Here is a 16,138-nt window from a genome sequence, read left to right on the forward strand (position 1 = left end):
AAATCACAATTCTGCAGAAAATTTGGTAAGTGGGGGAAGGAAGAATGTGCGGTAAGTTTATCGTTTATAGCGGGGAGCCATTAGACAGGGACTACATAGGAGAGAGTAGCTTTCAAAAATCAATATTAATCTCAATGTTTTAGAAATAATCTATTTTAATTTCATAAGAATGTCTTATGAATATTTCTTATAATAAAAACTTTATTCAAAATTCAGCATTTTCTTTTGGTTTTACTTTAATTTTTCTTTATATTCAGAAAAATTACATAACTACTTCAGATTCAACATAGTGACATACGGCATGATCTCCAGGTGAGTCCAGCTACGCGCCTGCCCTCTCTCCCTCCCTCTTCCATCCGGATGTTGTGAATTGGATTCACTAACTGTTGCTGTTGCTTCCGGATGGCGAGATTTTAAATGTTTGAGTTCAATTCCCTAATTCCTTCTAGATTACATTATTCTTCCGAATCAGAAGAGTTTTAAAGGCAAGGCCACGGCAGGTAAACTGCTCGTGCCTCAGTGAGGATCGGGTAGGGCGCTGCCTGCCCTGGTGTCACTGCCACACACAGGAGCAAAGAAAGCGCGTCTCCCTCAAGGGCAGCCTTGCTGAACAGTGGCAGTGACCGATTCAACTGAATCTTGACCTGTGAACGTGTCTTTGCAGCGGCCCGTGGGAAGTGGGAAGTGTGCATAGAGCCGCACCCAGAACCGCGAGTGTCTCAGCGATGAGCCACTGGGTCATGGAGCACCATTTTCCCTGGGAGAATGACAAACTGGTTATTTGGATTTGGGTATCTGGCAGACATTTCCTTGAAGACAAACAATTCAAGAAAAAAAAACACACTACGTGCTGCCAATCACAAAATTTGTGATTTCACATGTAAATTAAAGTTTTGGAAAATATCTGCCAAAGTGAGCATCTCAATTTTTAAAGACTTTCCTGATGAGACTGGGGGTGATATAACAGGAATTTTGGTATTGAATAATGAACTACGTCAACATTTGGAAATCTTTATAACTCAGTGAACTGCTATTTTCCAAACAATGCAGTTGTTACAGAATCATATCTGGGTAAAAGATACACTCTGAGTGCAACATCAATGAGTTTTAAAGCAACAGAGACAAGAAAGGTCATTGATACGGTTTTAGATTCCACATTGTTACTAATCTTTTTAAAAATAAATTTTATTTTGAAATAGTTTAAGACTCATAAGAAGTCGCAAAAACAGTACAGAGTTTCAGGTACCCTTCCCCCAGCTTCCCCCAGTGACGATGTCTAACATAACCACACTCCATTGTTAAAAGCAGGAAAATGATATGGGTACAATTCTGTTAAGTCAGTTACAGAACTCAGTAGGATCTGACCAGTTTTTATTGCACTCATTTCTTTTTCTGTTGTCCAACTAACCTTTAAGAAAACACCATTTGTCAAATTTTGGTGCTTGTATCAAAAAGGGACATCCACAATGATCAGAATAAGGACATTAAAATACTTCTCCTTTCTGCAACTACTTATCTGTGCGAGGCTGGATTTTCTTCATATACTTCAACCAAACACATACATCGCAACAGACTGAATGCAGAACTAAGCCAGACATTATAGAGATTTACGAAAATGTAAAACAATGTCATTCCTCTCATTAAATATTCTTGTTTTGGAAAATAGGGTTATTTTTCTACAAAATGTTATATTCATGTGCCATAGATTATTTTTTTATCCTAGTTTCATTCTATACCAGTGCCACAAACACATACATGTAACCCACATAATAAAGCAAAGCTCCCTGGGGCCCTCAGGGGTTTTTAGGATTTTGAGAGCTCTGAGCTGTGAGGTAAATTCTGGCAGCAGATGCACCTCTTCCTAGGGCTCCAGGGCTCTCTTAAATTCACACATGCCAACAAAAAGGCTGGAAACCTTTTTATTCTTCAGTTTAAACACTGAATATATTATATTTGGGTCATATAATTTATCCAGAGGAAATTGAAAATTCAGAAGTTTCTAGAGTGATTGTCAATAGCGGAAATGTGATACAAACCATAAAGATTTTAAAGTGGCCTTTTATTAAACTACTTACTATTTAATCCAAACTCAGGCATAGTGGTCAAAGAAATTAAAACTATTCATCACTTCATAAAATTCATATCTATATTTTTAGAATGATCTTGCATTTAAACAGATTTTACAATATTCAGATGCATGAAGTAAACAGCAGATTTTAAAAACCTATTATTTTCCTAGTGTCCAGCTTAGTCTAAGATTTTGTGAGGCTGGTCTGATCCATGGCCGTGAAGAACGCACAGATAGCAGCTGTGATGAGCAGGTGCATCCCCTCGTAGAGCAGCTTTGGAGAAAAGACACTCCATATAAACAAGTGGTAACGCAGGGATGTCACCAAAATGATATATGTGGAAACTGGAATAGAACCAATCAGTGCATAGCAGAAGCAAGCGTGACTCAGTGCTGAACCACTGTTAATAGAAAAAAAAATGTGCATTAACATGTGTCACTGAATGCCACGTAAGCCGAGGACACAAGTGTAACCAACGCTTTCACTTGGAAAAGGACTACAGCAATTCCTACTCCTGGAAGGTGCTGTGCTCTCTTCCGCACAAGTTTTGGAAAATACTGTGATACTAGGCTCGCTGTGACACTAGGCTCAGCATTCCTCCAGATGTCCAGGAGAAGAGAGAGAGTAGGCCCTACTATTCCCAAGGAATATACATTCAAGTGAAGGAGACAGGAAAAACCAGATAAATACCTAACATGTCAGGAAAAGATAAATGCTACAAAGAAAAATAAAGCAGAGGCAACAGAGGAGTGATGGGTGAGAGCCCCCATGTTCCATGTGCACCCTGAGCTCTCCAGAAATGCTCTCAGAATCCGATTGCACACAAGGACCCAGGTGTTCGCCAGACACCGTGTCTCTCTAGCACGCCCTCCCCACAGAGGTCTGGACGTGGTCTGTCTGGGTGCGGGCGGTGGCTTCCCTGCTTTTCGGGGCCACTGCAGTCCATAAAACATTGTGGAAAATATACCCCCAATTTTGCATAGTTATTTATTTAAAAATTATATCCATGCACTATTATATCACATATATTATAAAATATAACCAATGAATAGAATGAAATACAAATTCCAGTTCTGAACTTTTCGTCCTGCTGTCTAGTGGACTATCTTGTCACACTGGTCTGATCTGAGGGCATTGGCCAAAAGTGTCTGCTAAGCAAATTAACAGTGAAGAACAGCATTCTAGAAATAAGAACCACCCCTCAAAGCACATTGATGTCCTCCCTTTGTTTTCAAACCATTAAGACAATTGTTACAAACATCTAACCTATTCCTTACACCAAGCACAACGTGAGTCTGTGCTTATTTTACAATTACAAGTTCCATTATTTGAGCATCTTCACGCCTCACCCACAACCCCTAATGAGCCATAAGTCCCGCCTGCAAGGGCTCCTGGGCTCCTGAGAATCCTCGGCAGGCAGGTTTTCCAGCACCCTAATCCAAGCCAGCTTTGTCGCCTCACCTGGAACACTGTGATGAGTTTTTAGCTACTCTGTGGTCTCTCCCCAGTAATCAGCCCACGTCCCACATCCCTACCGCCTGGTCTCCCAAAGGCATGGTCTCCGTCACCCATGGGCTGCCTCTGCTGACTGTCTGCACTCGCATGAGCACTGGGAGTGCAAGAGCATGGATGGGGACAACTGACGTGAAGCAGGTGCCTCTGGTTCAGGCTGGGGAGGGGCGTGAGCATCTCCGCCAGAACAGACAGTTCCTTTGGCTCAGAAGTGCTTGTGGCCTGGACACAGGAGGTGAGCGGCGAGGTGCTCCTTGTAGGGTGGCTAATGCTCAAAGGCAGAGCAGCAGTGTGTGCACCTGTACACACATGTTCTGTAAAGGGGCTCCTTAGTCCTGTTGCCGTGGCATCTCCACCAGGTGCCACTTAAAATGTCCTGTAAATGTTTCCTGCTCCTGCTTCAGTGCTCACTGTCCTGTGAAGGGCACCACAGCCATTCAGGGGCAAAGGATAGGGCTGTCCTGAGTGCCCAGCACCTCACCTTCCCGGCAGCTGTCTCTGGTGACCGCTGGAGCTGACCCCCTCCGACTCACCTGGGTGTGGCGAGAGGACAGCCCCATGCAGGAGGCTGTGTAGCAGAAGCCAGAGGGCAGAGCGGAGGCCACAGAAACTGCTGGCAGAGGGGAGGACGTGGGGAACGCTCTGTGGTGTCACTGAACCTTAATCAGGAGAAGCCTGAACACGGCTGGGATTGGCATGTGGGGCCAACAGCCACCACAACAAGAGCTATGCCATTCACGATGGCAGGAAGGGAACTTCCAACTTCATATCCCAAGCTTGGGACTGTGGAGACATGAAAGGCCACAGCAGGACATGTGTGAGGACACGGCTGAGCTGGCCGCACCCACCCAGAGTGTGCGCGAGGCTGGCCCAGCATCAGACAGACACCTGCTTTCTGGGGAGGAGGCCATGTCATTGGTATGTGACGTGAGCCCATAGGAGAGGCACAGGCGCTGCTGGCAGGGATGGGGGCAGAGCATGAGGGAGACCCCCCTGGCACCTCCAGGCAGCTTTGTTTAACCCCCTTGTTTAACCCCCAGGAACTGCCATTTTACAGAGGGGAAAACCAGGCACAGAGAAGTCACATAACTTCCTGGGCCCAGGGGTACAGGCACATGCCCAGGCCAGCCTAAGAGGCACAGGATCAAGCTTCCTGTGCACCACTCGGCACCTGGCTCTGCCAGGCCAGGCCGAGGCCCTGAGGTTCCTGTGGCAAACAGAGCTGGCAAAGTCCTCGCCTCATGAAGCCTTCTTTCTAGGGAATACGACATACAAATGATAAGGAAGCAGTGAATGCCAGAGGTGGGTATGCTGTGGAGAAAACAGGCATTTTTCTGCATGGAGGGTTGTACTTTTGGTCTGGGGTGGCCCTGAGGGGCACATTTGCACAAAGCCCTGGAGGAGGCAAGGCCACGAGTGACGTGGGTGTTGGAGGAGACTCCAGGCTGACTGGAGGGAAAGAGGACTGAGGCCAAATTGGGTAGGGCAGCCTGGCAGGCGAGGCAGACACAGCCTGAAGGGACCTCTCAGTGACAGGGACAGTGCTCACGTGTCCCTGAACTTCTCCCTGCACCACCCTTGCCTCTCCAACTCAACTCATCAGCCTCTGAGTGGAAGGGATGTGCCCCCGCTGCTCACAGATGACGTGGAATGTGAACAGCTCCGGCCAGCAGCCCTCTCCAGGGTCCTTCACTGTCCAGCAGGGTTTCTAGAGGCCAAGAGCAGTGTCTTTTGCCTTCAGGTCCCCAAAGAGGAAGAACTACTCCTTCCTCAGAAAACCTGGCCACTAGCAAGCAGAAAAACTGGGGGGCTGGGGGAAGAAATTCTCCTCCTTTGCCTCCAGGAACCACGTGCTGGTATGAACTGGGGGAACCAGTAAGGCCCCACATTGCACCTGAACCTGTCCCTGTGCACACGCCTCTGACATGCGTCAGGCCGTCAAGCTGTGGAGGGATCCTTCCTAGTGAGGGAAAAGAGACTGATGAAGAGCCCGTACAGCCAAGACAGCCGTATCTGGATAAGGCTTAGAATCGGACAACCTGCCACCACATTTGTGCTGCAAGTCACAGGAGATGCTTCACCTGCTTGTTTCTGAGCTCAGGAAATGCACTAAGTGGCTGGCCCACAGCACGGGCCCTGCGTACGTGCCAAACGCTGTCAGGAACACGGCTGGGATTTCCACGTAGGTGTCTAAGCCCACAAAGCCTGCTGAGATGTCCACAGTGGCGATATTGTTGGAGTTGCCCTGGAACACAAGAGCAGAGCAGAATGGGTGATGTCAGTGTGAATGTGTACACGGCCCAGGTGACCTCACCAGCATGCACACACATTGGTCAGAGCTGACCGCCTGGCTGCTCCTCAGGCCACTGACTGGCCTTGCACAAGTTGACCCTGCACTTGCTTGCATCACTCCAGGCCTGGGAGGAGCAGGTGAGATGACCTATGAAGAAATGCCTGGCCCCTTGTAAGGAACTACACACATATAAACCTGCTGATGGCCTGTGGCAAATTTCACCCTTCATCCAGATCCATGGACTTTTCATAGGACAAACACACGGACCTCCCCACAAAAACCTGCTGTCAGAGGGTGGTGCACATGGTCCTGGGGGGCACAGCTGCCTGGACCGGCCGATGGGGCAATGCTGGGCCAAAGACTAAAGGGTGGCCACACGGCTGGGCCCTGTTTGACAGTGACATGGTGCATGTGTTGTGAGTTACTTGTGGAGAGCAGGCCACATGCTGGGGGAGCGCAGCCCCGGCACAGACGGATAACTCACATGTAGCTTGTATGTCGGACATGACAACTAACTACACCTGACTGTTGCCAAGATTCTGGTCAGTATGGCCCAGCCCTGGTGGGTAAATTGCCATGGGACACAAGGGCCAATGCCATACAGCTCACCCTGCATTTGAGTGGCAAGATTTTAGATCCAAGAAAAGGATCTCCGTCTGGGTACAGTGGCTCATGCCTGTAATCCTAGCACTTTGGGAGGCCAAGGTGGGAGGATTACTTGAGGCCAGAAGTTTTGAGAGCAGCCTAGGTAACATACCGAGATCCTGTCTGTATAAAAAATAGAACAAATTAGTCAGGCATGGTGGTGCACACCTACAGCCCTAGCTACTTGGGAGGCTGAGGTGGGAGAACCGCTTGAGTCCAGGAGTCTGAGGTTGCAGTGAGCTATGATGATGCCACTGCACTCCAGCCTGGGCAACAGAGTGAGATCCTGTCTCAAACAACAAAAAAAGGATCTCCTAAGATTCTACCTCTCCCCTTCAATCTGTATTGATTCTGATGCTGTGTCATCTATCATGCTTAATTTTTTTTTGAGACAGTGTCTCACTTTGTTGCCCAGGCTAGAGTGAGTGCCATGGCATCAGCCCAGCTCACAGCAACCTCAAACTCCTGGGCTCAAGCAATCCTGCTGCCTCAGCTTCCCAAGTAGCTGGGACTACAGGCACGTGCCACCATGCCTGGCTAATTTTTTCTATATATATATTAGTTGGCCAATTAATTTCCTTCTATTTATAGTAGAGACGGGGTCTCGCTCTTGCTTAGGCTGGTTTCAAACTCCTTACCTCGAGCAATCCGCCCACCTCGGCCTCCCAGAGTGCTAGGATTACAGGCGTGAGCCACCGCGCCTGGCCTATCATGCTGACCTTTCCTCAGACACCCAAGGCATTTACCACCTGACAGCTCATGTCTCTATCAAGCCTGGCCACGCCCCTCTCTGGAACTGGTTGTCCGCGGGCTTATGAAACAACTCTGGCTGGTGCTCACCAGCTCAGCAAACTCAGTGGTCAAACCCCACTTCCTTCAGCTGTAGCTTCATTCCACGAAGATATCTGTGGGCCCAAGGGGCCACCACGTTGACGTATGCCACGTCTCAGAGATGTGCATTTACTCCCATCCTCGCTGTCTTACCTAGGCCCCATCCCTTCGGTTCAACCTCCATTCTATGCCTCCCCATCAATCCCCGCGACTCATGGCCACCTGGGCTCTCCTGGAAGGTGCAACTGGGATCACGTAATTCCTCTGTCTGGAGCCCTTCCCCAGGGAGACCGAGGAGCATCAGGAAATGCGGCAGGTGGGGCAGGAGGGACGGGAGGAGGGAGGACAGAGTTTCATGCAGTACCTCAAGGGCAATGTGGCAAAGTTAGAGCAGGTCTGATACCTGGGAGGTCGCTGGTGACCCCAGCAGGTTCAGCCATGCACTGAGTGCTGACCATGGTGGTGTTTCAGTAGCCAACAGCACATGCTGTGTGTTCTGAGGCTTTGCTGGTACCAACAGTCCAGATGCGGTGTGTTGTTATTGTCGTATAGGGTAGAAACTGAGGCAGAGAGACCCAGGGACTGAGCACAAGTGTAGGGTGGTTAGATGAGTGCTGACAGCCATGCTCCTGTGCCCTGCCATTAAGAACCTGCCAAGCTGAGGACAGGAGGCAGGGACAGGGCAGAAACCCATAGGCTCTTCTCCCAAGAAACCAAACAGTGAAGGGAAAGAGACTCAACCTAAAGAAATGGGCCCTGGAAAGACAGAAAGATGAGAGCTGGGGAGGGCCGTGTGCAGGGGGCTGGAGTGTAGGGAGGGCAGGAGTGGATGGCAGCGGGGCCTGCTCTGCTACTTACACCTTGACAGACCGTGGCCCACCTCCACGAGGCCTGACTCTTTGCTGACTCTGCCTGCTGAGCAGTCCCTGGCGCTAGGAAGGTAGCTGCTACATGAACACTAGTGGCCCTCAGACACGCTGCCCAGCCACTGCCACACTGTGTCTCATGACAACCATGGAATCACGGCCGCGCCCTGCAGAGGAGCACAGCGAACTCCAGAGGCTGTTTCGTTGCCCAGAGTCACAACGACGTTGTGGCACAGCCCAGGCTTAGTTGAGCTCCTGACCCTAACAACAGCCTGGAACTATTTATTATTTCCTTTTTATAGATAAGGAAACTGAGGCACAGCAGAGCCTGGCAGAGGCCACCTGGCTTGGAAGTGCTGGGAACCAGCACCCAGGCCTGCGGCCACCTGCACTTCTGGCAAGATCACCCCACTCTCGTGCCCCTATGCCCGTGCTCCCCGCACAGGTGCGGGATCCGACAGAGGGGGAGCTACAGCTGCTACAAGGCGATGGAGGGCTGAGTAGGTTAGAAGGGCAGGGCGGCACCAAGATGGGACTAAGAATCGGTGTGTTGGCCATGGTCTACACCACGGTGCTTGAGGACTTACAGATTTCTATAATTCTGTAACTTCACTCCTGCCACCTTTGGGCTTCAGGGTCAGAGGGACAGACAGACAATAGCCTACAACTGTGGGCTGCTCTGTTTATAAGGCCAGGAGCACCAGGAGACCAGGAGAGGAGGACAGGACGGGGAAGAGGCCAACCTGTCAGGACACAAAACCAGACACGCCCTCGGGGCTGGATGGACGAGGGGAAGAAGCTGGCGCGCACAGAGGAAATACAGACCCTCGCTGTCAAGACAAGAAAGTAAACCCAAGGTGTTCAGTAGCAGAAGCAAAGTCATTCAGCCAGGGAGCCAGAGCCAGGTGGGCAACTATGGCTGCCCACTCTCCTGGGGATGCCATGAGGATGGATGGAACTGGATACCTTCAAGGCCTGTCTACCTGTCCAGGTGCTGCTTATCTATGCCTGTGCATAACCAAGGTGAGCTTGAGCTTGTCTGTGATGAGTCTTTAAACACCAGAGAGAAGACCTGATGACCCACAAGGCCCCAGGGACTAATAACCAAGTGGGGACACCAAATGGTCCCCAGTGTGGACAGTCCTGATACCAGGGGCAAAGGGCATGAGAAAGCACAAGTATTATATTCACTGAAGAAAGCAAGAGAAACACATAACATGTTTCCAACTGCTCGTAATAAACAAATGCAGGCCCGACCCAGCAGACCAACAATCCATCCAGCACTTAGGGTGGCTGTCTTAAGTGACTAACTGTACTTTATCTTATAAAATATACATAAGATTTCAGCATAATTTACTGTGCCATACTGACAGTTCTTTTGCTGAATAAACATAACTTTCCAACTTGTGGTAAAATTTTCTCAAAGAAAAACTAAAAAATAGACATATAAAAAGTTAATAGTCTTCTACCCACGGTAATAAGGAAAACCTACCTGGAAATAGAAGAATGCTTGACCGAACCAATAATGCATTATAGTAATCTCAGCTGCATCGTGTCTCAGGGGCTTCCAGATGAATTTAGTCATGACAGTCTGAATCAAGAGACTAAATGCTAAGACCGGAAGATTGTGTGGTCTAAAGAGCAAGGCTGCCAGAAGGACTAATCCACTATAAATCTCCCATAAACCTACAGTCTTGATTTTGGAGTCTGCAGCAATGACTTGAGATTTAAGTAAGTCTTTGGTGCCCGTGAACAGAATGCCAAGGACAAAGACATAAACAAAACGAGCTTCAATAATACCCCTAAAAAAAAGCAAAACAAGTTAGATTCATTAGCACCAGCTAGAAAAATTCAAGTACATATTTTCCCACGAAAAACACACATGTCTATTTGGGTGATGCCTAAATGGGCCAGTGTGGCTGGCTAAATGAACCTCGGCACCCTCCCTGACCCCCGGTAATACCACGCAAGTGCGCATGTCTGCCTCTGAACATCAGCCCTGGAGGAGCATTCTACCACAGCCAACAGGTGTGCCCCAGCAGGCCCTTTTCTGATGCAGTCGGCTTCTGGGAGATCTTGCTTGTTTGGCCCAAGGATCACATGGTGGCGAGACCTAAGCTATGCCCTGTAGCACACCAGAAAATCCACCTGCTTTGCGCAGTTAATTTGAAAAACCATTGCACTAGTATAAGTTCTAATTCTGTTGGAAACTTTCATGAGCTGAGGCAGGAGGATTGCTTGAGGTCAAGAGTTCAAGACTAGCCAGAGCAAGAGCAAGACCTCATCTCTACTAAAAATAGAAAAAAAATCAGCCAGGCGTGGTAGTGCATGCCTGTAGTCCCAGCTACTCGGAAGGCTGAGGCAGAAGGATTGCTTGAGTCCAGGAGTTTGAGGTTGCTGTGAGCTAGGCTGACACCACTGCACTGAAGCCAGGGCAATAGAGTGAGACTCTGTCACAAAACAAAACAACCTTCCATGAGCTCATGAATGCGAATCATACAACTGAGCATGTTCACAATCAAGCAGCCTTAGAAAAGTACTTGCACACTGATCTGCACACTCATGTGCAATGGAGTGGCAGTTCAGACTGTGGGCTGGGGGAAAGGTGGGGCTTTGTTCAGCCCAGGCCTGCTGCGACTAGCTCTGGTGTTGGGAGCAAGTTAAGCAAGACTTCTGATGCTCAGCTGTGCTACTTGTAAAAGGGGAAGAGAAAATGGTATCTATACCTCACAAGGTGTAGCATTAAACAAGAAAACACATATAAAGTATTTAGTACACAGTACATGCTTAGTAAATATTAAGTACTATTATGAATTAAGGATTTTAGCATTTCCTTGATGGTCATCTGTAAAGGATACAATCTATGATACTATGCCAAAGAATTTCATCTTATAAAACAGATATATTCCTAAAAGATAATATTTTAAATAAATTTTGCAAATGAAATATTTTATATACACTAGAAAAGCCGATAATTTAAAATAATAAGTAAATAAATTTTAAAATGAAATATCACAACAATATAACTTTTAAAAAACTGAATTTTTCCATCAGATTCTCTCAGAAAGGTTTATATATTTAAAAACAAAACTGTGATCAGTTTAATTCAAACAGTCTGAGCACGGTGCACCCCATGCCTGGCAGTGTGGCCTGCCATGAGGGGCTATGCCCAGCTGATGGGCTGGGGTCAGGTACCCGACAAGCCCCGCAGGCCAAGCTGTGTGCTGATTTGAGAGGGAATGACAGGCCCAGGGGGGCCCAAAGAAGGGAAAAATCAGCAAAGGTTGGCGCCACTGCAGAAGCTTCAAAGCAGAAAAGGGACTGGCCTCTGTATCAAGAGAGGACGCCAGGGTGGGCTGGAAGGTGGACAGGAGGGAGAACAGCATCAGACGCCCTCAGTAGGCCCTCCTCCTCCTTGCCCTGACCGGCCAGCACCCATTCCTGCACACCCAGGACCACTGCAACTCGACCGTCCATGCCCGCCAAGCCTGGGCTTCTCAGTGGAGAAGAGAGTCAGCAGTCAAATGCAAAGGATTTGTAATGCCAATGGATGGCAGCACCTGGGGGCTGGTGGGAGAAAAGAAGCTGTTACCGTGATCTAGAACCAAGATGGCTCTAGCATCAGGGTGGGTCTGGAACCAGGATGTATTCAGAATCAGGACTGAGGGAATACTAGGAGTGGAAGTATCATACAGGAAGAATGCGAATCAAGCAGGGATGTTGAAAGAAAGGCACACTGGCTATTTTCTGGACACTAGCAACATACACACTGTAGTAAGCAGGTAAGGTAAGACGAACAAAGTCTTGAAATGAGTGATGCTGAAATCAGGTACATAGATCTGACAGGAAATGAGAAATTTATTCACATGCTGCATTTTGAGATTTAAACAAACACCCCTCAATGTAACATCCATTCTTGATATCTGCCCAAAGTCTCAGACTCTGAAGTTAACAGCCTACATCTCTACAGAACACCCCTGGTGCCTGCAACTCACCATTCTCTCTCCACCTGGCCTCCCCGCCTCAGGTGAAGACCTGCCACATAGCTGTCACCTCAGCCAGGCCCCATGGCGACACCTCAACCCCCCATCACCCCCATATCAGTCATCGGTGTTTCCAGGTACGCTCCCCAGAGCCACCCATGTAGCCTGGCCAGAGCCCTCAGCTCTCACCTTGACCCTTCCTCTGATTAGAAAAGCCATACTTATTAATTCTAGACATCTGTAAGGTACAAAAATGAGTAAAAAGGAAGGTCACAATCCACCTATTATCCCAGATCCTAAATATAACCACAACCAACATGTTATGTATTCAGTCTTTCACATAAATATGAAAGAGAACATGTGCACACTTGGTAAGTTGGGGTCACGCTGCAGTTTTACAGCCTATTGCTCCACAGTGTTGTTCTGTGCTCTGTGAAAACATACCCCCCCGACAGCTACAAGATTTATTACAAAACTTCCATACAACTGAGAGGATCACCTTACTATTTGCTGGATAACTACCTTGTCTTTACTCTTTGCGACTGTAAATGAACCTTCAGGGAGCATGCTTGCATCCCATTCCCAGGCTGCCATTCTGCTTGTTTTCTTGAGATAAACTTGATCAGAGAGGCCATGCCAGAGGGTTAGATGCATTTTCAAAACTTCCCTCCAGAATGGCCTCTGCTCATCCCACCTCTCGGGACAGGGAGGGAGTCTGTTTCACCACAGCATGATTAAAAACAGAAAAGCAGCCACTTTGATATGCAAAACATGGTATCCATGACTGAGCCCTCCCAGTTAGCACTCACATGCTCGGGTGGCACGAGCTCCTGGCCCCTCACAGGAGCTTGCTGAAAACCATGGGGCCAGTTGAATTCTCTAGTATCCACTGTTGTCACCTGTATTACTACAGTAAGTCCCTGACTGAGCAAAACTGAACTCTGCAACTATATGTTGCCATTAACTTAGACATCCATCTATACTCATCTGTATGTCTATTTTATACCCTGGAGGTTTTATTTTTAATTGAAAAAATAGATTTCAATGACATGACTTCCAAGTTGTCTGTCTCCTTAAAAAAGAAAAGGCACTAACAAAGCCATTAATTGAGGCTTTCTTAGGCTCTAGTGGCTGCCAACTCACAAACACCAAACCCTAGTGCTCTAGAGATTGGCATGGCTTTTTTTAGAACATAAAATATTAAAACAGATCTATAAGCACACCACTGTGTCTGCCCATGCACTTACTTTGAAATGTCTCTGTTGTCCGGCTGCCAGGGGAACAGCACATTGCCAATGGCCGCCCTGTAGCAATAGACGCCCAGCAGCCCCAGTGCCAAGGCCACCCTGGACACGGGCGAGCAGCCCCTCTGAACCAACACGAAAGTCACAAGGAGGGAGAGGGCGGCCAGGACCGAGAGCTCCGCTTTGTGATCAGAGCTGAAATGAGATAGAAAATGCCAAAATCACTACCAAATAGTGATGCTATCAATCTACACCAAGTGGTTTTCCAAGAACTATATTAAAAATAACAGAATTTCCTGAAAAGTAAAAATAAAATAAAACTGTTGGTTATTGAAACTCACACAAAGCTGCTTAAAATGTAACAGGTAATAGCCCAGCAACCTGAACTCTTCACTCTTCACTCACCAGGGCCCCACCCTCAGCTCTGCATGATCAAAGGCCAGGTGGCGACACGCAAAAGTCTTCTTGGCCCCTGACACTCTCTTCTGGGGCAGCTTTTCATTTGCCTGTGTACACCCAGCTCGCCTCCTGGCTCCAGCTCCTGGATCAACTCAGTAGACACGCTCAGCCTCGTGCAGTGTCTGCTGCCCCCTGCTCCAGGGTGAGGAGACAGTGTGGCAGTCGACAGCTCACTGAGGACAGAGCCTGAGGCCCTGGCCCCTGCCCCTGTGGTGCAGCCGCTGCCTGGTCCTGCCACCAGCCTGCCACCTCGGCCCAAGTGGGAACACTGGGAAAGCTAGTATCCCTTCTGTTTTACTGACTGACACAAGTCAAAGCCCAGAAAGTTAACAGCTGTTAAAAGCACAAGTAAATATTCTGCCAAGGTATATATACAAATGGAAAAACTACTTCAGAAAATGCTGAGGAAAGACCTTGCCAATATCAGGATGGGGCTCAGAGAAGGGAGGGGCAGACTGGAGCCACATCAGGGCCTGGGCCTTACCTGGGATGGGGTACCGGGCATTTGTTTATTATCACTTTATATCACATGTATTTTTACACACTGTTCTGGATTATTATGCAGTAGTCCCCCCTTAACTGCAGCAGTTATGTTCTAAGACCCCCAGAGGATGCCTGAAACTGCAGAAAGTACCAAATCCTATATACATACACACACACACACACACACACACGCATATATACAGTTTTTTCTTATACATATGTATAGTATAGTTAAATTTATAAATTAGGCACAAGATTAACAATAACTAACAATGGGACTTTAGAATCAAGATGGCGGATGAGAAACACCATCAGATAGAGTGTCTCTGCAGAAAAGACAGATTCTAGCAGAAATTAGATGAAAGAAGATGAGCATACATGAGACGAGGGTCGGAAGGAGGGGTATCTGAGACCATGGGAGACTCCATGGGAGGAGGTTGCGGAGGAGAACTGGAAGCAGAGACCTCCGGAGCAGCCTGGAGACCAGCGGCCAGGGTAGGTGGAGCGGTTAATTTTCCCCTCCCCTGCATCTCGGACTCCAGGTGGGCTCCCCAGAGGGTGGAGAGACCTGCGGACACCAGCCCAGAGACGGCCCCCGCCAGCGAGTGGTAAGCCTGTAGTGGACGCGGCAGCAGGCTCCCAACTCCCGTGGGACACCTCCGTGTGCACAGACCAGAGCTGTGCGGAAGGTACCATATTGCCTCATTCTTCCCACCCCTAAGAGACAATATAGCCACCAGCTGGAGGCACCTCCAGGGAATGGGACCTTCCCTTTTGGGGCCCTACAGCTGACTGGGGGGAACTCAGACGGTGAACCCCCTACCCGTCAGTCCTCCCAGGTGCTGCTGGCCCCGGTGATCCCAGGAGAACGGGGCAGACCCTGAGCCTGAGAGATATAGATCCAGCTTGGGCTCCCTGTGGGTGAATTGGGACTGGCACTCCTCTCCCTGGTGGGGATAGGGATTGAACTCCGGAGCCCAGAGGTCAGACCTGCAGACCAGATCCCATGCACCCAGGTTCACACTGCCCGGGGCACAGAAGGGATATATATGAACAGCCTACTGAGGTGTGTGTGCCTTCAGGGGCAGATCAGCGTCCTAGAGGGCAACCCTCCTCCCAAAGGGAGGCCCTGCACCCAGCCCAGGTGGCGTTCCTGTGCAGGGAACCTTCCCGCCCGCATCACAGCCAGGGAAGGCCCGGTGGTGTGAGGTCTGGCCTGCAGGCAGAGGCCCAGGAGTAGCCGGGGAGTTGGGGAGGGTGGAAAGGAGTGAGGCCTGCTGCAGACTGCCAGTCTCAGACAGCCCCACCCCCACACACAGACTTTCTGACTGAGCCAGGCCATTCCAGCCCCTCCCTGGCAGCTTTTACCAGAAGCAGAGAACAGAACTTTGATCCCTGCTAATAGCATTTGTGGTGCCTGAGGCCAGGCTTACCCAACCCAGCTCCGCCCAGACTCACTCCCAGACCAGCCCACACTGAGGGGGAGAAAAGGACACACCTGGAAGTCCCAGGGCCCCAGCGACCACTTGCGGCACTAGAGTGCCTCTCTAGAAGAACAAGAGCTGGTCACAGGTCACAAAAACAACAGCGTAGCCTGTTCCTTCAAGCAAGTGACACCTACTGACAGGGAGGACATTGTGCACACCCTTTTCACGGCACCTACTGACTCATCATGCAGGGCGTGGTTGAATCTCACCCACAAACACCACCTACCGGCTCAGAGACTAAACAAGTCATGTCATTACCCAAAGAA

At 48.9% G+C, this 16,138-nt stretch overlaps 1 protein-coding gene across 3 annotated transcripts in view; it reads right to left on the bottom strand.

The window, feature by feature from the left end:
* Nucleotides 1-1,167: 1,167 nt before the first annotated feature.
* Nucleotides 1,168-16,138, bottom strand: part of PIGG (phosphatidylinositol glycan anchor biosynthesis class G (EMM blood group)) — a 47,627-nt gene continuing 32,656 nt past the window's right edge. The window contains exons 10-13 of one of the 3 annotated variants that reach the window (XM_012783430.3): nucleotides 13,447-13,638; nucleotides 9,709-10,018; nucleotides 5,663-5,826; nucleotides 1,168-2,469 (exon numbers count right to left, since the gene is read on the bottom strand). In XM_012783430.3, coding sequence (XP_012638884.2) covers nucleotides 2,253-2,469; nucleotides 5,663-5,826; nucleotides 9,709-10,018; nucleotides 13,447-13,638 — 883 coding nt within the window. In that variant the 3' untranslated portion in view covers nucleotides 1,168-2,252. Of the gene's footprint in view, nucleotides 5,827-9,708; nucleotides 10,019-13,446; nucleotides 13,639-16,138 lie in introns of those variants that run through there. The other 2 variants (XM_075992927.1, XM_075992928.1) reach the window with 2 other exon arrangements.

Source organism: Microcebus murinus, chromosome 16 (genome assembly GCF_040939455.1).
Source record: "Microcebus murinus isolate Inina chromosome 16, M.murinus_Inina_mat1.0, whole genome shotgun sequence".
Lineage (NCBI taxonomy): Eukaryota > Metazoa > Chordata > Mammalia > Primates > Cheirogaleidae > Microcebus > Microcebus murinus.